At 32.0% G+C, this 22,181-nt stretch overlaps 2 protein-coding genes and 1 non-coding gene across 3 annotated transcripts; all 3 read left to right on the plus strand.

The window, feature by feature from the left end:
* The first annotated feature begins 1,240 nt into the window (after positions 1 to 1,240).
* On the plus strand, positions 1,241 to 1,313 carry TRNAE-CUC. Its single transcript has one exon. It is a non-coding gene; the product is annotated as a tRNA-Glu (tRNA).
* Positions 1,314 to 2,850: 1,537 nt separating this feature from the next.
* On the plus strand, positions 2,851 to 13,400 carry LOC123213816 (membralin-like protein At1g60995). The gene is made up of 14 exons (XM_044633415.1): positions 2,851 to 3,143; positions 3,293 to 3,355; positions 4,041 to 4,469; positions 5,241 to 5,322; positions 6,268 to 6,329; positions 6,489 to 6,583; positions 7,222 to 7,301; positions 9,783 to 9,866; positions 11,123 to 11,239; positions 11,768 to 11,853; positions 12,010 to 12,116; positions 12,208 to 12,299; positions 12,385 to 12,461; positions 12,652 to 13,400. Exons 1-14 carry the CDS (start codon positions 2,991 to 2,993, stop codon positions 13,120 to 13,122), a joined length of 1,998 nt encoding a protein of 665 aa, XP_044489350.1. The 5' UTR covers positions 2,851 to 2,990; the 3' UTR covers positions 13,123 to 13,400.
* A 4,724-nt stretch (positions 13,401 to 18,124) lies between these two features.
* LOC123214149 (probable receptor-like protein kinase At1g11050) lies at positions 18,125 to 20,693 on the plus strand. The gene is made up of 2 exons (XM_044633893.1): positions 18,125 to 20,225; positions 20,293 to 20,693. The coding sequence occupies exons 1-2, from the start codon at positions 18,265 to 18,267 to the stop codon at positions 20,306 to 20,308; spliced, it is 1,977 nt and encodes a 658-aa protein (XP_044489828.1). The 5' UTR covers positions 18,125 to 18,264; the 3' UTR covers positions 20,309 to 20,693.
* The last annotated feature ends 1,488 nt before the right edge of the window (positions 20,694 to 22,181 follow it).

A 22,181-nucleotide genomic window follows, 5' to 3' on the forward strand; every position in this document is an offset into this window, starting at 1 on the left:
ATCAAGTTAGTTTTATCATTCCATTGCCAAAACAATCATAATATGTGATAAGTGTTGCGTCACATTAGTTTGATTTGTTTGAATAAGTATATGAATTTCGTGTAAACGATGTTTGCATTAAGTTCAAAAGAAATCATGGCATGCGGTTAAATTTAAAGCGGACAATATTTGATTGAACTTGAGGAGTTTTGGTAACATGGTTGCCTATTAGTTTAAGCTTTCCACTCAAGTGTGACATTTTTTACATTCTAATGCAGTAGTAAACAATTTGTGCTGATAAAATCCCGTGACAACAAACTTACCCGTTTATGTAAAAAGCAAGCAGGATATAACTTAATTGGGGTAATATCTATAGTAAAATAAACCAAAAACCAATTAAAACTAAGTACATGGAATATAAAATATGGTACAGATGAGCTTATCATTTAATATATATATATATATATTTGTAATATGTAAATACATTGATAAGCAATTGTATGAAGTCGCTGTAATCTCAAATTAAAAGGCCCCTTTTATGATTGGCAAATAAGTAAAAACGAAAAGAACATAGATGGTGGTGACCCCTTTGGTTGAGCTTACGACTTATTTTACCATAATAAAGTCTCATAAATGGAATTGTTGATACAATATAGTCTGTATCATATAATATAATTCATTGCAACACAAAATGTGTATGACATCAAAACAAAATATATTTGATTTTAAAATTGGAGGTAAATTAGTCCATTTGACAAGCAACACTTGGTAGACTCAAAGTTTTGGTCAGCTTTGATTGCAAAAAGGTGATGGTGTGTTGTTTTAGTTGCTCTATTTATGTATGAACTCCATAATAAAAAAATTTTGGCAACACCAGGAAAGTTAACCATAGATGACACTCAACTTTTAAATATTTAGTAGGCCAACTTCAAGGCCTTAGTGCCCAAGCAAAATGGTGATTGGTAAACTCACAACTTACAACCATGAATGATAAACTATCTTTCAACAAATTTGGGGAAGTGTGTACATTTTAAACACTCTCTAAATTCAATTAAAGGTGTTTTACCTTTTTACCCTTCTATAGTTGATTTTTATTTTAAAAAAAAAGTGTTCATGATTTTATGAAACATGAATTAGTTTTTGTATTCTGTGCCTAATAGCTAAGCATTTTAACCAGCTTTCTCTTCACCTGCCCGGAATAAAAAAACAAAGGAAAATTTAAACTTTAATAAATTAAAATAACGACAATCGTCCAAAAAGCTCGATTGTAGTCTAGTCGGTTAGGATATTCGGTTCTCACCCGAAAGACCCGGGTTTGATTCCCGGCATCGGAATTCTTTCATTAATTTTTCACCACAAAGTCCCAACAAAGAAACTGAACAAGGTGAAACACCTCCCTTTTTAAATTTTTACATGGAAGTCCCAGAGGTATCTAGTTCATCTTTGCTTTTTGTGTATTTAACCAGACCAATCTTCTAATTTTGGAGATAAAGATTTAAATGTCAACTGGTCGATTGTATTTTTTATGTTAGGAAGATCTATTTCTAAATCGAGGTATAGATTATTCCTTATCAAGAATTTATTCCATGAGTTAGAGTTTATTATATTAGGCAAAGTAAATACATTATTAATGTGGGAGGATTAATTAGCATATTTTTAATCCCAAAATGGTTTTGATATTTGACCCGGTTTATAATTTTTTATGGGTTTTATATGAATTTTAGGCTAATTTAGTTTTGAAAATTTTAAATTTTTTATCCTTAGAAATAAATAAGTTTATAAAATTGCCAAGTAATTATTTCTCACCCAAGGACTGAGGAAATGACCATTGTTACCATTTAAGTTTAAAAAAACTAATTTTCCACCTTTGTGTTAAAGTTAACTATTCATTTAAACTATTAATAAATATTTATATTATTTTGTCTAACTATTAAAATACGAAATATAATTAATTATTATTTTGTACTAAATGCTTGAAATATTACAATAACACATTTGTCAGACTGTATTGTGAACAATGTTATAAAGATATAAGTGTTATTTTTAAAATTTATTAGGGACAAATAAATATTTTTCTATATTATTTAAAAAATTATCATATTCAACTTGACATGTTTTAAAAATATATTTATGGTCCTGATAATTTGGCATGATATTTACAATTTTAATTTGTTGATATTTTATTCTATTTTTTAAAGTGTAATTGTAATTTATAAAACAATTATGAGAGACATTGAAAATTATAAACTTTCAAACATACACCCAAACTTTTTTAGAATTTTCAAAACCTTTAAAATTTTCATTGATACCATTTATTTATTAAAAGTTATAGTTTTTTTTTTTTTTTACAAATATACTATTATATATTATTATTTTTTAAAAATTTATTAGGGTAAATAAAAAATTTCTCCTACCTTGTTTCAAAAGTTATTATATTTACTTTATATATTTGAAAAATATAATATATGATATTTATTGTGTTGTGTTATTTTTTTGGATTGTTACTATATTTTTTGAAATTATCAAGGGACATATTAAAATTTAAAAATTCAAAATCAAATCTAAACTAATTTTGGAAAAATATTAAAAATTTTATTAATACCTATGATACTTTTTAAAATTATAATTTATTTCAATTATATTTATATTTTGAAAATTTATATTATTTTTAATTAAAATAATATAAATTAAGATATAAAATTATTTAATAAATTTTGGGATAAAGTCTTATTTGGGGTAGGAGTTTTATATATGTAAAACGTTTTTTTTTTTTTTTTTGGATAAAATTTGTCACAAAATAAGGGTAAACGTAAATCGTTGGATGTTGAAGTATCCAAAGGTCACACGGAAACAAAAAGATAAAAGAAAGTATGGAAAAAAAAAATCCAAAAGAGAATTTCGAAAACAAAAAAGAAAAGAAAAATGAAAAAATTAATCCAAAACGCTTGTCTCTGACTCTAGCCGAGCAGAGAAATCTCTTACACGATTTGTCCTGTGCACTTCTCACAAAAATGGATCCAGAGCAGACATTTATAAGGGTTCAGGAGAGGTTCTCTCAGATGTTGACGCCTAAAGTTCGAGCTGCTTTGGAATTATTCTATCTCTTCATTGCCATCACTTTGTTTTGTGTTCTTGTTGTTATGCACGCCAACTATGTTCAACAGGTAATTGTATCGATCTTACTATTTTCTCTCCAACCCAGAAGCATAAAACTGTTAATTTATGAGAATCGGAGATGGATTTGTGTTTTTTATTTTTTAATGATACTTTGGGTAAATTTTTTGACTTATATATGGTTGTTTTGCATATGAAGCCTGGATGTTCAAGTGAACTCTCTGGAATGGATACCACAGAAGCCCAGCTTATACAAATTAAGGTGTGTGTGATCTTATTCTTTTGAATTTCCGCTTAGTTTGTTTGTTTGCTTGCAAATTCACTAAATTGCTGCATATTGTTAAGCTTATAATATCTGACAAGGAAACTTCTTGCATGGAGTGGGCTATTATGTGATTAAACTAACTTGTATTTACTGTGCTAAAGGGATGGAATTCTTAGAGTTGTCCATCTCAGGATATGCAACAATTATTTCTTGTATGTGATTAAAATGAAACCAAAGTGAAATGCTTAATCTTTGTATGGTCAGGTGATGGGTTGGATCCTCTTTGTATGTGTTTATGCATAAGCGTTGAGTATTTTATGACACATGTTACTTCTAATGTTAGATGGTTATTAAGATTGACTCTGTTTAATTTTGTTTCCTTTTGAGCTACCAATATACTGTGTTTGCTATGCATATTTCCTTCAAATTGATAACCCATGAGATATAAAATGGATTCTGAACGTTCATACAATTTAGTGCAACTTGACATTTTCCCAGTTCAGCTCGGCCCCTCTTAAATTCTGTGATTGCTCCATGTAATTTAGAAATTGTGCTCTTTTTTTTTTTTTTTTGAGTCCAGGTATCAAGTTTTGAGATTAAGTTGCCTTTTATGGATAACTTGGGTTTGTTTCTTAATGGTCAGACTGTCATTACTAAGACAGAAACCTTTTCCTTGCCGCAGATAACCAGTGCTGGTTTGTGGTTGCAAAATGGGTCTGTTTCTAATGTTACTGATGTTTCTAGTGTAAAAAGTGCAACCACTGCAGTAGAAGTAGCCAATGTGGATGGAGATGAATTGAAATTTTCACTTGCAAGTTTCTGGTTGAATTGGATTGGTTCCAAAGCTCAGAAGAGCAAATTGGTGTTGAAGTTTTGGAAGACTGATAGTGAACTTGTTGATCAAGCAGAAAGCTCTGGCAATAGTCTAGGCTCTAAGTCAATGGATGATGCAGTTATTAAAATTGATAAGGAGGAGCCACGCAACTTCCCTTTGTCAGCCAAGGAGACATTTAAAGCTGCAATCATTCATTTTGGAAAAAAGTGGTACAAACGTCTATCTTTCATTTGGAGACATACAATACAAATATTAGGAAGTTTCCAGAAGCTGTGGGTGAGTAAATTAAATAATATTTCTTTATAATGTTTAATAAAAATATTTCATAAAACTTATTGTAGTTTGCTTCCCACCTCCATCACTTTTTTTTTTTTCCTCTTTTATTTTTAACATTCTTCAGTGCTGAAAGAACTGGATTATTAAAATTTTACTGTTACAAAATATGTTAGATGCTATCTATCACCATTTGATTTGATTCCTGTTGTAAAAAGTTCAGCACTTGTGGGCCTCTTCTTTCTTACAAATTAAATTCACAATAATACCAAGGGGCAGTTATACTAACCTATGTTATACTATATATAGGATGCTATGTCGTGCACTATTGCCTACCTTGTAGCATATACCAATATGTAAGGCATAGAATATAGCACTATTAATTGGTTTTTAACCATCTTGCCCCTATCTAGTGCCATGTGATGATGTTGGTTACCACATATACAAGGAAATGAGCTGAGAAGCGAGATTGTGAAACTCTAAGTTCTGGTTTTTATCCTTTCTTCTGTTTCTTTTTCCGTTTCTTTTTCCTACATAGCCCACATTGAAGTTTGTATTCATTTTTGTTTTTGTTTGAAGTTTTAATGCAACCAATGGATATTTAGTTTAAAGTTGCGCATGATTTTGTGTCTCTTGAACAGAAACTGCTTTTCAGAGTCAGTAACTTCAGCTACAGAAATGTGTTTACAATGTAACCTTTAGAATCATAACTTGATTTCTGCATAATGATTTACAAAATCTCTCTCTATGTTGAATTTGAACTTTTTAGTGCAGAATATATCTGGGATTCATTTAAATCTTGACATTCCAAAGTGGTTGCATATGCTTTACTTGGACAGGATAAACACATATGCAGGTAACTAACTATTCATCTACTTTCCCCCTTATAGTTGCTTGGATGTAATCCTAACTCTTAAGATCTCCTGATTTAATTAGGAGGCCGAAGAAAAGCTTCAGTGTTGTGGAATTGCACGGTTATGGCAGTTTTGGGGTTGTTTGGTTAGAAAGAAATAGGATAATTTTTGAGGATACAAGTGGGGAAGAGGTTTGATCCATGTGGAATAAAAATTTTGGGTTTTTTTGGGGTGTATATTACTTCAGAATTCAATGATGTTTCTTTTTTCTTTATTTAACTGAATTGGGAAGTTTCAATTACCTAGCTGGGGAAGATTGTGTTAGCAAATTTGATTAGGAATTTTTTTATTTATAGTGTTGAAGATTTTGGAATGGCAGAGGCATCTTCATTTTGTATTTTTCTATCAACCCTTGGGTTAGTAATAGCTTGTCCTTTTTGTATGGACATCTTGTCCATTTCGTATCCTTTTTTTTACAGAGAATCTTTATTTCTTAGCACAAAAAAAAAGTCAAAACTTGTTAAAATCAGAATTTCTTGCTCTTATTGATCTAAAGGCTAATTAGATTAAAATATTTAACACACTAAAATTTCAAATTATGCTATGCATTCTTGGTAATGAGTTTAATATTTTTTTATCTTAATGTTTTTTTAAGATTTCCAAAAGTTTTTAATAATAAAATGGTAAGGGGTTGAAACCAAGATATTAATGCAGCAGCTTAGAAACTGGGGGTTTGCTTGGTTTTTTTTTATCAGTATTTCCAAATTTAGAACATAGAAATATCTAGATGGGTTAGGCGTAACTTTTTGAGAGTAAAAATGTTAAATGATTATTACATTTGGGTAGATATTTGGAACATATGAATTGCAGGCAAGAGGGATATAGTTTCAGTTGTACTGAGTTGTGGAATAGGTTTTATGATTTTAATAAAATCTGTGTACTTTCAGTGCAGTGGCTTGAGGATAGAAGCAAAGTATTTGAACCTACTTATTTATACACCATGGAGAAGGTAATTCTTTATTCTGTAAACTTTACAGCATCAAAAGTACCTTATTTGATTATAAAAGCTGTTTATTCAAAGGTTTTGTTGATATATTGAAGCTTGCCTTTTTTTAAAAAAAAATTATCTTAGGCTTTCTAATGTTTTCTGAATCAATTTGTTCTGTAGGGATATTTTTTGCTATCTGAATCAGCCAGGTCTCAGCATAACATACACACTGTTAATATTAGCATATCAGCTAGGCATTCCTGCTTTGGAAACAGGTAATTGGCTAACCGTAATAATGTATTGTGCTTTGGCTTGTCTCGAAAATGACAAATGTCTGTTATATGACATTTAAGTCTTAAGTTTCTATTCTGGCATTTAGATATGTTCTTAGTTTTAAATTATATAGGAACTTAATTGCCTGCTATATGACATTAAAGCAGGGAATAAAGGTTTTTAAAAATAAAACCATATTGGACAATACAAGCTGCTTGTTTGTATGTTTGTAATTCACCTGTCTACAGCATCATTTTCACTGGTCTTTTAAACTTTTTTGCTGAGTATTAGTGGTTTGGTGTTTTATTCAACCATGCACATGGTCTGTTAAATGTTATTGATGCGAAATTTTCTGTTTAAAATTAATGGCTTGCCAGCTTTACTCTAGAAACAGTTATGGCAATGCCTAATTATGATGCTAATGCTCTAGCTGTTTGATTTCATGGTTTCAAGATTGGTTTGCCTTCAATTGTGTGCCATTGAACCATGAGAGTTTGTTATATTAAAGCTTTTGAAAAGTTAATATGTGAAAATAATTGCCAGAAGTTTCATATTTTGTTTCCATTTTGAAGCTTGAGTGGCATACATTTAAATGCTTTAAGCTAAAATATGCTTTACTTGAATATTTTCTTACTTACAGGTGGCAACAACTCCTCATAAATAGATTTGTTGGATATGATACTATTTTGAGGAATAGCTTACTGAACTCTCCTGGTCAAGGTAAAACTTTTAGGTTACTGCTAATGAAATTTTATTTACAGCACATCTTTTTCAAAGTATGTAACATGAAATAGTACATAATTGTGTGACAGTTGCTGTTTGTCTTTGTGTTTATTATAATATTTTTTGGTTGAAATTTTAATATTTTGTTTTGTTAACAGCTTTTATCTCAGAATAGCTAGACCATGGTCCTGCAATTATGCAAAAGTGCCTTTTCTCTCTGTTTCTCTATCATATTTATAAAAAAAACAAAAAAAATTCCAAAGGTTTACACATTTAAATGATATCTTTCTGCTATTTAATCTTTTAGTAGCTCCATGAGCAGCATCCATCTATCATACCTTTTCTTTTCTCTCACTTTTGGCATTGTCTACAACTACAATGGATATTCTTATATTTGGGAAAGTGAGGTGGCCTGAAAGGATATGGGAATTTCACTGGTTATTTGGTTGGCTTGATCTGTGTTTCAAATATTTAGAGTACAAAAATTTTCTGAAAATTTGGATTGTGTTTGTACTAAAGAATCTTGGATACACAAATCTGTATGCTTCAATGTATTCTATGTTTAAAAAACACATTTTTCTTTGGTTTAGCCTCAAACTGCCAAATCATACCAAACTGGACCACCAATTTACATTTTGGTATGCTTTGGTTTTGGTGGTCTTGATTGTATCTCTTAGTTTGTGATCAAGACAAACCAAGCCGTCTTTGGTTTGACTCTCATACCAAAATGTCCTGTATTTTGCACAAATTGACAAAAATTTATGACCATGGATAGCAATAGTTTAGAATTAAACCTGATTTTGGGATTTTATGTTTTATATAAATTAACAATTGGTTCTTAGGTCATGGTAATAAATGCTAGGATTCTCTCTACGTTCTTCTGTCTCATTGAACTGCTTCTATCATCAAGCTCAATCCTTTCTCTATTGAACTTAAATGAGTTATAATTACATTAGTTGACTATGAGGAAGGGACACGTTGGATCATCAGCTTTCCCTTTCGCTTTTCTCATCATAAGCCATTGAATGTCATACACATACCCCTCCAAGGCATCAAATTGAGCATCATGTTCAGCTATCTTCACTGTCAATTCTTCCAGCCAAGAATCCATGGTGGTGACTTTGTTGGACAGAACACAATATCTTTGCTCCAAATCATCACACCTCAATTCTATTGCCTCTGATACCAATTGATAGAGTCCCGACCAATTTATAATCCAAACAGATGTTTATATTGAATGAAACAGATGATTGCCAAACAATATAAGAAGAAAAAGCAAAAATAAAAAAGAACAAAAGCAAAAACAAACCAAATTTCTGGCGAATTCAAGAGCACCAACACTCTCCTGGAAAGGTAGAAGCCTTCCCCAAATTAATTTTCACAATAATCGCTGTCTTTTGTCCACCCATTCTCTCCCTTTTATTGTCATGTGCTTCTAACTGTTTGCCATACTGTCTCAATGAGCAAAAGCCACGTGGCCCCCCTAGGTGCTCATTAGAATCTTCTCGAATCAACTCCTTGCTATCACACTTTGTTGGCTGGATCCCTCTGCTCTCAATCTTAATGATCAAGGCTGAATCACATAGTCCTCTTCTTTTTATTAGTTGTATTCCTCCTTTATTATCTAGCCAAAAAAGAAATGGAATGAACAAAAACTAGCCAAAAGATTTAAATGAGAGCAATTTTAGATGGAATCATTGTTCTTATTGGTCGTCTTTGGAATTTAAATACTTCTGCTATTAAATGTGGACCCTTGCTCATTTTTCAGTGTGATTGTATTTATTGAAGATAACAAATTCATTTAAATGAACTGAAAGAGGAAAGGTCAATAGACAATGAAGGTATAGCAACAAGAAGAGGAAGATAAAATTTCTGTGGCCTAAGAGAAATATTGCATCCTTAAATTCTAAAATTAAGGTAAATGAAAAAGGAAAAAGTTTTGATCATAATAGGATTCTCAAGACCTCAATCAATTTCATTTACTGTTTCTCAATTTATTATATAATTCCTCTCATTCCTGAAATTCACAGAACCTTTTGGTCCCACGACTTTGATCCCATGTACGCCAAGCAATATCCATATTTATGTACCGATGCTGCCCCTCCAACACACTCCCTAAAGCAATAGTAGATTGCACATACCAATTACTGAGTAATATTTCTGGGTAACTAAATTTTCATGTCAAAATGCTGGAGAGAATCACTCATTCACACAGAAATGTTTATTGGGCATGCCAATCTGAAAACAAATTTTCAGTTGACTCCCTCTCAGGTTTAATTTTATTACTGTACATTCAAATGTCAACTGTGGAATTAGCCTATTGGTGAATGAGTTTGATGTGATTCATCTAGGTCAGATTGACTACGAGGCATTAGTGGTACAAAGCTTTCCCAGAGTCATGATAGATTCTGTTCTTGATGAGTTTGTGCGACTGAATATTCCTATTGTCTTTAATCACTTTCTTGAATTTGTTTGTAGGTTATCTTTTTAATTATCAGACAAAGGAGTTCTATAATATTAGTTATGCTCATGAACCACCAGGAGGTCCTGCAAAGTTTGGAGGTTTGATAAGTTTTCCCTTATTTCTTCTATGAAGTGCTTTTTTGTGTAATGAGCTGTATTATCTTATTTAACAATGTCCTTATTTGGTTGGCGCTTATATATCAATTTGTTTCTATGTTAGGAATTGTTTCCTGAGCATGCATCGGTATTATGTCTTGTGATTCCTGATTTAAAAGCAAAAAAGAAATAAAACTTACAATGCTCCCATGTAAGATCATCTATTATACCCTTTTTATTTCTCATGTTCTAGTCTAATTATTCAAATCTCAATCTTAATCTAGTTGATCAAAACAGGCTGTGACAAACCACAACAAACCAAACAAAGAAACATAAACATAAATAGCCAAGTGTAAGATATATTATTCTAAATAAAGTATAAACAAATAATTTATATCCTTAAAGGTCCCAATAGAGTCTCACTACTATATAATGGATAGCATAAATGACCGTAATAAAGATGTTAGGTATAATATTTCTTTCAAAAAACATTTATAGATTGAAAAGTTGTTAAATATGTTTAATCCATAGTAAACATGTTAGGTGCAGTTGAAATCTGCCAAATTATTTAATTGTCAGCCTAAAACCAATAACACCCACCGGCCACCACGACATATTTCAGCCTAACCTATCCTCTTTAGTTGACGACCTTAATAAATTAATAACAAACAAAATCCAAATTTCCAGCTTACCTTTGTTGGAGGTCACCGAAATCCACCTCAACATTGTAATAGAATTTCCAAAACCCAAACCGATGAAACCCAATGAATAAAATTGTCTTCACCAATTTAGGGATTTAGGATTAATAAAAGTTAAGTGAAACGAAATGATGGAAGAGAGACCTAGTTAGGAAAAGTTGATTTAGGGATTTAGGTGAAGTTTGGAAAAGTAAAAATTATTTTTTGGGCCAGTTTTATTGAGATCTGGTTGGGTGACCTGATTTCAACTAGCCCAATTTAGTTCTAAAATGTGTATCTATCCATATTGTTAATTTTACCGATATTGACCAATATGTATCGTATCATATGATATGCACACCATATTGCATCAATTTTTGATATACCCTAAGATAAGTATTGTTTTTATCCGTATCATAATATATGATATTGATAACCATGATCTTGACAATTACAATACCCATTTTGGTGATCCATAACATAGCAGGAGGTTTTTCTTTGGTTATCTTGAGTCAAATTATGTATATAGATTGTGACCATATGGAGTTAAGTTTTTATCTCTTTTTGGTTTAATATATGCAGATTATCTGGTGACAAAATGTGGTGTGCTTATGATGTCGTTATTTGTCTTTTTCACAACCACAATGTCTGTTTCATTTACATTGAGGGAGACACAAACTCGCATGCTGAAGTTTACAGGTGTGCTTCATGTGATTTTTTTCTCTGGGATTGAAACATAGTGCAAGCACTGCACAGCATATGCATCTTTTAAATACTTTTGTTTATCTTTTTAATCCCATGTATTGTCAAACTTTTGAATACCCCTTTCTACTTGGTATGAGTATGAGCAAGTCTGATGCCTGGACCTGTTTAACTACTAAAGAGATATCACCAGTTGAACTAACAAGTACACACATTTTTTGCATTCCTTCTGTTTAATTTATGAACAACTTTAATTTAGTTGCTTATTTCTTACCTCCAAAGTAATTGCATTCGTGGATGAGGGTTTCAGTAATTCGTTAGTTTCTGTGGGAGATGCAATCTCTGTGACAAGAGTTCATCAATTGTGTATCTTGATTGATGGGTTTAGTGGGAACAAGCAGTGTAACATGGTTGCATTCTTTTAGTGCCCATCCACCAGTGCGATTTTTCCTGTTCTTTCTTGCTCTGCTTTTTCTTCTCTGATTATGATGTGACTGGGTGTATCCTGTTCTCAAATTACTGCAGTTCAGCTTCAACACCATGCTCGGCATCAGCTTCCAACATTTCAGTTGATCTTTGTGCATGTAATTGAATCACTTGTCTTTGTACCGGTACACATCAATCTTTTCTTCTTGATTTTATGTTGAAGAGTTTTGCATGATTTTATGTTGAAGAGTTTTGCATATTCCAACAATTACTCTAGATTTTTGTGGTATTGGTTCTCTGTTTGTTCTTACTGATTGAGACTTGTATGTTGGATTGTGCAGATAATGATTGGTATCCTCTTTTTTCTGTTTGAGTTCTATGATGACCAGCTGTTGGCTTTCATGGTTTTGATTCTTGTTTGGTTATGTGAACTATTTACATTGATCAGGTCTCTCTCTCCTCTCTTGTATATTACAAAACACGGTAGGACTAGATTCTCTTTTCTTTCTGATGTGATTGTGGTTGATGTTATGTCGCAGTGTACGCACTCCAATCTCAATGAAGTTCTTTCCTCGCTTCTTTTTGCTCTACTTTCTGGTTTTCCACATTTATTTCTTCTCTTATGCCTACGGTCGGCCCTATAAAATTTTTGACTCATTTTATGTCACCTGAACTGTTACTTTTGTCTTAAGCATAAACTATGTCAATATTTTCAGGTTTTTCATATCTGGCACTGGCTACCACTGCAGCATTTATGCAGCACCTCATTCTGTACTTCTGGAACCGTTTTGAGGTAACCAATCCCAAAAACAATTTCAGGGTTGTTCAAGATCCTCCCATTGAAATTGCATTTGCTGTAAATGTCTCAACGAGGCAGAACTTCTAAGTAGCCTTTGAGTTAGTTAAATCATGTTTTACTAGTTCACTTAACCATATGGTTTTTACGTTGGAGTTTAATCTTTCATTCCTGCATCTTATCTCAGGTACCAGCACTGCAAAGATTCATGCAAAACCGTCGGTCTCAGCTTCAGCAACATCCAGACTTCCACATCACCTCCTCTACCATTCTTGCATCGACATTACATATCACAAGATTGAACACTAGGAACCCAGGCCCACATAACACAGACTTGCCCTCTGGGCAAGGCTGGAGACCTGGACGTGACCAAACAATGCCGGCCAATCGGGCAGAAGCTCCTAGACCAGAGCAATCAGAGAATAATAGTACAGAAAGGGTTGGTAACCCTGCAGGGATCCCTGGACAAACTGACATTCGGCAAGGGGAAACTGGTCCCAACCCTGGGACGATGAATTCATTTAGCTCACTATTACTATGGATCTTGGGAGGGGCTTCTGGCGAAGGCTTCAACTCGTTTCTTTCAATGTTCAGAGACATTAGAGAGCAAGGGCAAGCATACGCTGAGCCTCCAAGGCCTGAAAATCCCGGAACTTAGAATGTGCAATAATAGTAATGGATGTTAACTGATTTGTTGTATTTCAATGTATCTCTTACAAAATTATACTCATAGCATTAGGCCCACTTGAACCTCTTTTGTATAGAAATTATGTGATCCCTTTTTTTTTACCAGGAAGACAGCTTGTCGAGGCAATTGTTTTCCTCTTGGTTCTTGACAAAACTTTCGTTTATTTGTAAGGGATAATAATTTACTCAAATCATTGTATGATGAATTTTTTTTCCCAATTAAAGTTAACATTTACTAAGTTGGATCAATTCATGTTCAATTTTACTGTACAGATTATTCAACATTTATTCACTTGTAAATTTTCCTTTTTGAAGCCAAAAAAAGGCAGAATAAAAGAATCTTGGTATTGGTATTAAAAAAAGAAAAGTATCCAAAAATTAATTTTTGAAGTAAATACTTGTTATATGATAAAACTTTTTTGGGTTAAATTCATAAAAACGATATCTAAGTAACGATTAGTTAGTAGTTACTATTAAATCATTCGATTTATGATTAAATATAACACTTACACACGTATAAGTTTAAAGTACAAATAAAAAATCTCTTTGTATAAAAATAACAATGGGAAAACAATTTGATAATTTAATTCCTGTCAACGATATTATCTTTCCCATTCTATACGATTCTATACCATGGTGGAAATATTGACCCCTTTGACCAAAGGAAACATCCGCCATGGTGGTAGGGTAACAAGTTATAATTTATTAATATTTGAATAACTAATAGAAAATGCTTTAATTAATTACTAGGTTTGATGGGATTCTTATATAGTTGCGTGTTTTATTGTTAATTTTGGTTGATTTTAATTTATTTTTAATAATAATTGGTAATTGCGTAAATAAAGGAAAGTATAAAAAAAAAAATTAGAAGAATCATTTTTAAAAAAATATATTCTCAATTAATATTGAAAAAAGAGTTAAAGAGAGAGAGAGAGAGAGAAACAATTGGACTAAACTAAGATTCATTTATTTTTTTCTAAATTGATGAGTATAATAATAATAATATTATTATTATTATTAATTGAATTAAAGGTCTCTCTCCTGAGATTTTTTAATTCTTCAGTTTGGACAAGTAGACTGAGAAAAAGAGAGTCGTGTCGAAAAAATCGTGTTGACATTTCTTCCTTCCACATCTTTTTCAAAGCCAATCGATTTTGAATATTTTACCACATAGGACAGGAACTGAATTCCGACCAAGTGAAGCGAACTTCATTACTTCCAACTTTAGTCAATGTGTAACAATTCCAATCTGAAAATGACAATGAAAATAGAAGCAATAATTTCACAATAAATAGATAGAAATAATGATGGCCGAAAGACTTGTTCCCGCCTAAGGTTTCGTGCATCCCAAATTTTCCTCCTTCATGTTCTAAAAATTTATTATATTTTAATATTATTATCAAAAATAAAAATATTATTTGTCAATTTTATTTAAAGAAAAAAAATCTCTTTTCCCTACCTCAATTTTGAGAATTAACAATTTCCTTTCAGTTTAGTTTTGAAAAATTAATGTTTTCCTGTTATTATCTAGTTTTTATTTTATAATTAACAATTACTTTTATCAATGTTTAAAACATTACATTTACATCACAAAAAATACATTCTTTCTTCTTGACAATTATTTTTTTAGTGATTCACTCCGATGTATGGTTAACCCTATCATTGACAAGTTTTCTCTCTCTTTGATGGTATCTTGGTATAAAAACCACTTGACTAAAATGATAATAAATCTAAAATATGTCTTTTGGCCTATACTGATATATAATTTGCTCAACCGCAAAGGCAATTGCACAAATGAATACGTTGACACTTACTATATAAGGTTTTGAAAACACTTACAAAATATTATCTTATTTTCTTGTCTTAATTTTAAAAACTAATTATTTTTTCTTTAATTTAATTTTAAAAAATTATTTTTTCACCTTTACTAGATAGGGTTTTTTATTTTACAATTAATAATTACCATTTTCAAAGTTTAAAATATCATATTTACATAAAAAAAAATATTTTTTCTTTTCGATGATCATTCTTTCCAGTGATTCACTCCGATACATAATTAACCCCACCATTGGCAAGTTTTCTCCCTCTTTGGTGGTATTTTGGTGCAGAAACTACCCATCATCTGACCGAAATGGTAATAAGTCTAAAATGTCTCTGTTGGCCAATACTCATATATAATTTTGTCAACCTTACAGGCAATGACACAAATGAATACGTAAACATTTAGCAACATTTGATTGAAGTTGGTTTGTCTCCATCACCTTGAAAGAAAAAGTTTACTAGCCCTCTCAATACATTTCACTAAATATCTTTTCAATCAATTTGTATGATAGCATAATATATTAATTTCTTATATAACTTTTGTAATGTTAGAAATTTTGATTTTCATGATTTTGTCCATCACATAGATTGTTCTCATCATATTTAAGAAAGGAGTTATGTTACAGTAAGTTTGCAACCCAAGTTTTTAACATAAATGTGTAATAGAAATTCTTGTATATTTCTTTTCAATTTTTAGTTGGCCAAAGGACTATTTCCCACCCAAGGTATGCTGCATTCTCAAGTTTTTTCTCTTTAACTTTGATAATCTCAAATACTTACACATAAACAGTTAAAATTAACAGAACTCTAACCTCTTAAAATTTTATCTCTTTTTGCCCCCTAAACTTTAAAAACTAAAAGTTTTTCTCAGCTTAAGTTTTAAAAAATGACAGTTTCTCTCTAGGGTTTCGTTTCGAGATCTTCGACATCATCTTCGGCTCCATTGTTGGCGGCCTCTTCCTCCTGAAGTTTTCTCTCCCTCTGACGATCTCTTTCTACCAATTTGAACGTTCGATCGGTGTCGAAAGAGCCGTGAAAGACGAAGAACTTCATCATCCTCCTAGACGAAGATGAAGCTATCGTATTAGTCTAGGAAAATGATCGTCTTCTTAGAAGAAGACCTCTGAGAAGACGACTGTCTTCCCAGACAAAGACGATAGCTTTGTCTTGATCTTCCATGAATCTTCCGATGCAGATCGGGAGTCCAAATGGGAAGAGAGAGACAACCAGAGGGAGAGTAAACTTTGGGAGGGAGAGGTCGCCGACAATGGCATCAGAGATAACGTCGGAGATCTCGAAACAAAATCCTAGAAGAAAACTGTCATTTTTTAAAACTTAGGCTAGGAAAAATTTTTAGTTTTTAAAGTTTAGGGGGGTAAAAAGAAATTATATTTTAGTTTATATTTAATATTATAAAAAATAATAATTTTACTCTTATTATTATTAATTTTAATTATTTATAGATAGATATTTAAAATTATCAAAGTTAAAAGAAAGAAACTTGGGGATGTAGTATACCTTGGGTGGGATATAGTGCTTTGGCCTTTTCAGTTTGAAAAGAAATAGTATCCAATTCATTTGGAAAGCAATGGAAAGGAAAGGAAGATTCCTAGTGGAGTGTGATGTGATGATTTTTCAAGGGCCCCTACACTATTTCTTAATTAATTTTTAATTCTTTGTTTGACCTTTTCCAATTTCCCACTTTCCCAATTGTCACTATCACCCACTAAAAAACATCATACTCGCCCATACCAGCGCGTCCCAAACAGTTTCCTTCTCTCTTGTCCATCTTTATTAATTTTAAAAAAGCTGAATGATTATTTCCCAGTTGAGCTTTAATTAAGCAACAATTTCTCACTTTTTTTTAAAAAATTAAAAAGTCTATTTTCCTGACTCATTTATCAAAATTAAATGTTAGGTTTAATAACTGAAGATTTCTTTCATCACTTTATAATGGTATAATTATTTGCCATAAACTAGTGTAAATAATTTAAAGTTTAAAATAAAATAAATCATAATAACAATAAATAAAATCTAAAAAAACTCGAATAAATTATATATGTGTAAAAATTAATATGAAGATGAATGAAGATAAAATAAAGAAATAGATGTGACATTATAATTTTTTCATACTTCATTCCAATGAATAAAATATTTACAGTGCTTCAAGTGAGAGCTTTTATGTATTTTTTTAAAAGTGTGATATTTTCTTAGATTTGTATCTTTCTTACAAGAGCGTTTCTATAGTAAGTTATGTTTGTTTTTATTGAAAAATCTCTATTTAGTCGACTAATTTTAAATCATTCTTTGATATGTTTTACCCATTATTAGATTGTCATTTTATCGATTAAAAGAATGGTATGACACAAAGATAGTTTTGGATATGTTGAAAAAACTTTTTTGGCAAAGGAATTTGAATTGTTTTTAGGATTTTCAGTGTTATCCAAACTTATCCAAGAAAGAAACTCCGAAGGAGAAAAAATCTAGAAATCATTTTTTTTTTTTTACGATCTTGTAATTTTTGTCTTCTTCTAAAAGTATAGTTATAGAAATTTCAATATTGAAAGTTATTTTTTTCTTATATTGAAAATTATTTCTAAAAAATAATAGTAGAAGAATTATCAAATTTTGAAATACATAATTAAATGGTTTGTTTTCATTTTTATATCATACATAATTAAATGGATTCTTATATACAAATATTGATAGGAGGCATTCATTTGTGCTTTTGACATTTTTATTTTATTTAGTAAAAAAATTATTTCCTCATCTTTTTTAAAAATATTTTTTAAAATTGAAAACAGGCAAAATGTGTTTATTACAATTTTCTTTTGCTTATGATATTGAATAAAATAAATAATTTTTTTTTTAATATTTCGTGTGTGAAGTATTTATAAGATTGCCCATTTTACATGTTTTCTTTTTTATAAAACAGAGATAATAAAAAAAACAAAAATGACATATTTTATAAAATAAAAAGTGAACGAAAACAGAAAAAATAAAATACAAAAATAAATAGACTTTTAATTTTTCACGGTTTTGAAAAGTAAGATTAAAAAAAAAAATCCAAGGCGCGTCTCTCCACGTAGTCCACCAGGGAAGTTCACTTACAGAAGAAGATAGATCCGCTTACAAGACAAGCAAATTTGACTCAAATTCACCCTCTCAGATCAACAATGGCCACAGCCCATGACACCCTTTTTCTTTTTCTCTCTAAAGCCTCATAAAAAGCACGCCTGCTACCCAAAATCTTCAACCTTTATGCCAAAAGTTGCGAACTTTACCAAAGAAAATGAAGAGCCTTTACTTGCCTGTTCTTCTCTTTCTATTCCATCTCTTTTCAATCTCTGGCATGTCGGCTCCTGCAAATGTGTCTTCAACTTGTCCCGAGGATCTCAACTATGTTCTCAGAATCCCATGGAACACCACTTATTGCCGCAACTATGACCATCTCAACACCACCACCACCAACACCATCACAAACTTCAAGAACCCATGCTGCCAAAGTCTCTTATCTCTCTTTGGTGTGGCTCTGGCTCTGTATCTTAAAGAAACTTCTATGTTTAACTTACCAGATGTCAACACCTCCATTGCTTGTTTGCAAGATTACCAGGCTAAGCTTTCTTCTCTCTCTTTGCCTGACAATTTGGTGTCTTTGTGTTTTGACCCTCTACAGTTTGTGAGCACTCCTAATGTGTGTGCAAGTATCGAGACTCTTAAAGATTGGGAGTTCCATCTGGGTACGTCAACTCAGCTTGATTTGTCTTGTAAACGTGATCTTACTGATCTTAGTTTTTGTGATGCTTGTGTTTCCGCTGGTTTTAAAGTTCAGTCTCAGTTGATTGCCATTGATGGAAATAGAAGTCGTGCTATTGATTGCTTTTACTTTGCTGTTCTCTATGCTGCTGGTATGGTTAATGAATTTGGCCCTGAAAGTGATGGAGCTTTGTCATGTATTTTTGGGTTGGCATTAAACTCTAAAGTGGGTTCAACAAATAGGGGTCATTCAGCTCTCGTTTTTGGTTTGACTGGAGCTGGGGTTGCAATTTTTGTGATGTCTAGTTTGTTGGGTTTGTATTTCTGGTGTGATAAGAAATTGAGGAGAAGATTTTATGGTACTCGTTTGGATTCTAGTTATTCTTTAGAGGAACAAGGGTCTAGGCCAAAATTGAGGCCAAATACTGGTTCAATTTGGTTCAAGATTCAGGATCTTGAGAGGGCAACTGATAACTTTTCGCATAGGAATTTTATAGGGAGAGGCGGTTTTGGCGTTGTTTACAAGGGGGTTTTGAAAGATGGGACTACGGTGGCTGTTAAAGAGATAATTGAGTCAGATTTTCAGGGTGATGCCGAGTTTTGTAACGAGGTTGAGATTATTAGCAATTTGAAGCACAGGAATCTTGTGCCTTTAAGGGGGTGCTGCGTGATTGATGAGGATAGTCCAAGTTATGACAAGAGAGGTAATCAGAGATATCTTGTTTATGATTTCATGCCTAATGGAAATCTTGATGATCATTTATACCCTTCTCTAAATGATAAAGTTGGCAGCACTAAAAAGGCATTGACTTGGCCTCAAAGGAAGAGTATAATATTAGATGTTGCAAAGGGGTTGGCTTATTTGCACTATGGAGTGAAGCCTGCAATTTATCATAGAGATATTAAGGCCACAAATATACTGTTAGATGCTGATATGAGAGCAAGAGTGGCTGATTTTGGCCTTGCAAAACAAAGCAGAGAAGGGCAGTCCCATCTTACAACGAGAGTGGCAGGAACTCATGGGTACTTGGCCCCTGAGTATGCACTTTACGGACAATTGACTGAGAAAAGTGATGTTTATAGCTTTGGGGTGGTTGTTTTGGAGATAATGTGTGGGAGAAAAGCTCTGGATTTGTCTTGTTCAGGGTCTCCACGTGCATGTTTGATCACTGATTGGGCTTGGTCATTAGTGAAAGCTGGAAAAGTAGAGGATGTTTTGGATGCTTCTTTGTTGAGAGGGGGGGATTCTGTGAATTCGAATCCTAAGGCAATAATGGAAAGATTTCTGTTGGTTGGTATATTGTGTGCTCATGTCATGGTAGCTTTGAGGCCTACCATTGCAGACGCTCTAAAAATGTTGGAAGGTGATATAGAAGTCCCGCCACTCCCTGATCGGCCAATGCCTCTCGGGCATCCTTCATTCTATGGTGATGGTAATGCTTTCAATATCTCACCATCACTTAACGGGCCACAGTTACGTCCTGGAGATATGCTCAGGTAATGAAGAAAGTTCATAATTTGTATTATTCGTGACCCTTGTGTTGATTTAGTGATTGCTGTTCAGAAAATGGATTGTTTGAGGGACTTGTACATAGAACTGGCACTCTTGTACCTCATTCAAAGAGGCCTGAGAATGAGCCAGCCTTTGTATGGTAGGGTTTATTGCTGTGTTGGAAAGCTGTAATCTTATGGCGGCCTGACTGCAACCAAATTGAGGATGGCTTGAAAAACTCATTAATCTGGTGATTTGCCAAGGAAAGAAGTATTACTCTCAGTTTGATTTTCAACATGATGAAGGGAAATGTGAAAATGACCACACTAATAGAAGTGTTCTTATCTGTTGTTTGATCTTGTCAGTAAACCAGGCTCCATAGATTATCTTTGTAGTTAAGATTTTCAGAAATCAAACTGTACTGTTACAAATTCGACTGTAAATATCTTTAGATTGTCTTTTTTTCTCCTGAACACCGCATTTGCTTGTTTCTCAGTGAACCAAATCAGTCACAACTCTACAAGATTCGGTTTAAGCTCTTAAAAATGATTTGGCAACTGATCATGTAAGATGCTATTGTTTTCTGCTAGTCACTTCCTTTATATCAACGTAGCTCACTAATTGCATATCTTTTTCCAGTGTCAATGTTGAGATCCAAGTTCTTGTCAACATGTTGAGGATAGCATAGGGGACAAGTACATATGTATGGATTTGATCGTTAGCAGGATAAAGGGCCAATATTTCAGGTCTGGCTACATAATAGTTTTAGTAAGAGTCTAATTTTAAAATAAAATTCTTACACTTACCTCCTAAATATAATAAGAAGGAAAAATATAAGACCTCCCTTAACATAAAATTTCTTACACATACCTATAAAAATACATTAAGGTAAATTAAATTAACCCCCTTAAACCTAAAATCTTACACTTACCTCTGTAAATATGCTAGGAAAATATGAAAAAAAACCCTTTAGTATAAATTTCTTGCATTTACTCCTAAATATGCTAGTAAAATTACAAAAGCAAGGTCACTTAAAACTCTTACAACCAGAGGCAGTTTTCGAGAGACGAGTGAGATTGAGTTGTCATTTTTCTAAGGGAAGGGCAACCTTCGCACTAGTCAACAGTGAATCCAATTGTTGCGGAAGACCAGATGAAATAGATTGTTGAAGAGGGATGGGAGAAGGTGTATAATATTTATGGGATTTTAATAAAAAATAAAAATATATTGGTAATTAATAGTTGTCTAAAATGTTATTCCAATTTCTTGATTTTATTAAAAAGAATAAATTAGTAATTTATAATGAAATTAATTGATCTTAGTTTAGCCGTTGGTACAAAAATTTATGAAGTGAACAAAGTTAATACTTCAACCAAAGAGATAATTAAAATTGGAAATTGAAGCTTGCAACTAGATACATAAATTGGGCCAGGTCAAATGAAGACTCAACTTAAAACACGAAATTGAGCTTTGATATTAGAAGACCCATTCTGATACTGTAACATACTGGGCTAGACCTATAAGCCTGTCAGGTTGGGCTTAAGGTTTTAATATTAAGCCTGTGAGCCAACTAACCTGACCCAATACTATGTAAAAAAATAAAAAAAATATTTAGTTACTTGTGGCAGAAGCAACAAGCTCCTTCTAGGGCTTCTGCTGTTGAAGGGGGGCTTCTGCCACAACTTGTTTCAATTTGTTTATTTTTTTAATTTTTAATTAATTTATTTTTTCTTATATAAACTCATTCAACTTTTCTTCATTTTTAATTTTATCTATAAATCTCTCAATTTTAATTTTTTATTATATTTTTAATCTTATTTTCTCTTGTCAACTCTCTTTCATAAACTATCTGAATTCGTAAATGATAATTCTTTATATTTATAATTTTATGTTTATTTTATAAAGATGAGTAGATAAATGATATATTATATATATTTTATTTATGTTTTGTAATTTATACA

This window comes from Mangifera indica, chromosome 4 (assembly GCF_011075055.1).
Source record: "Mangifera indica cultivar Alphonso chromosome 4, CATAS_Mindica_2.1, whole genome shotgun sequence".
NCBI classification, from domain to species: domain Eukaryota; kingdom Viridiplantae; phylum Streptophyta; class Magnoliopsida; order Sapindales; family Anacardiaceae; genus Mangifera; species Mangifera indica.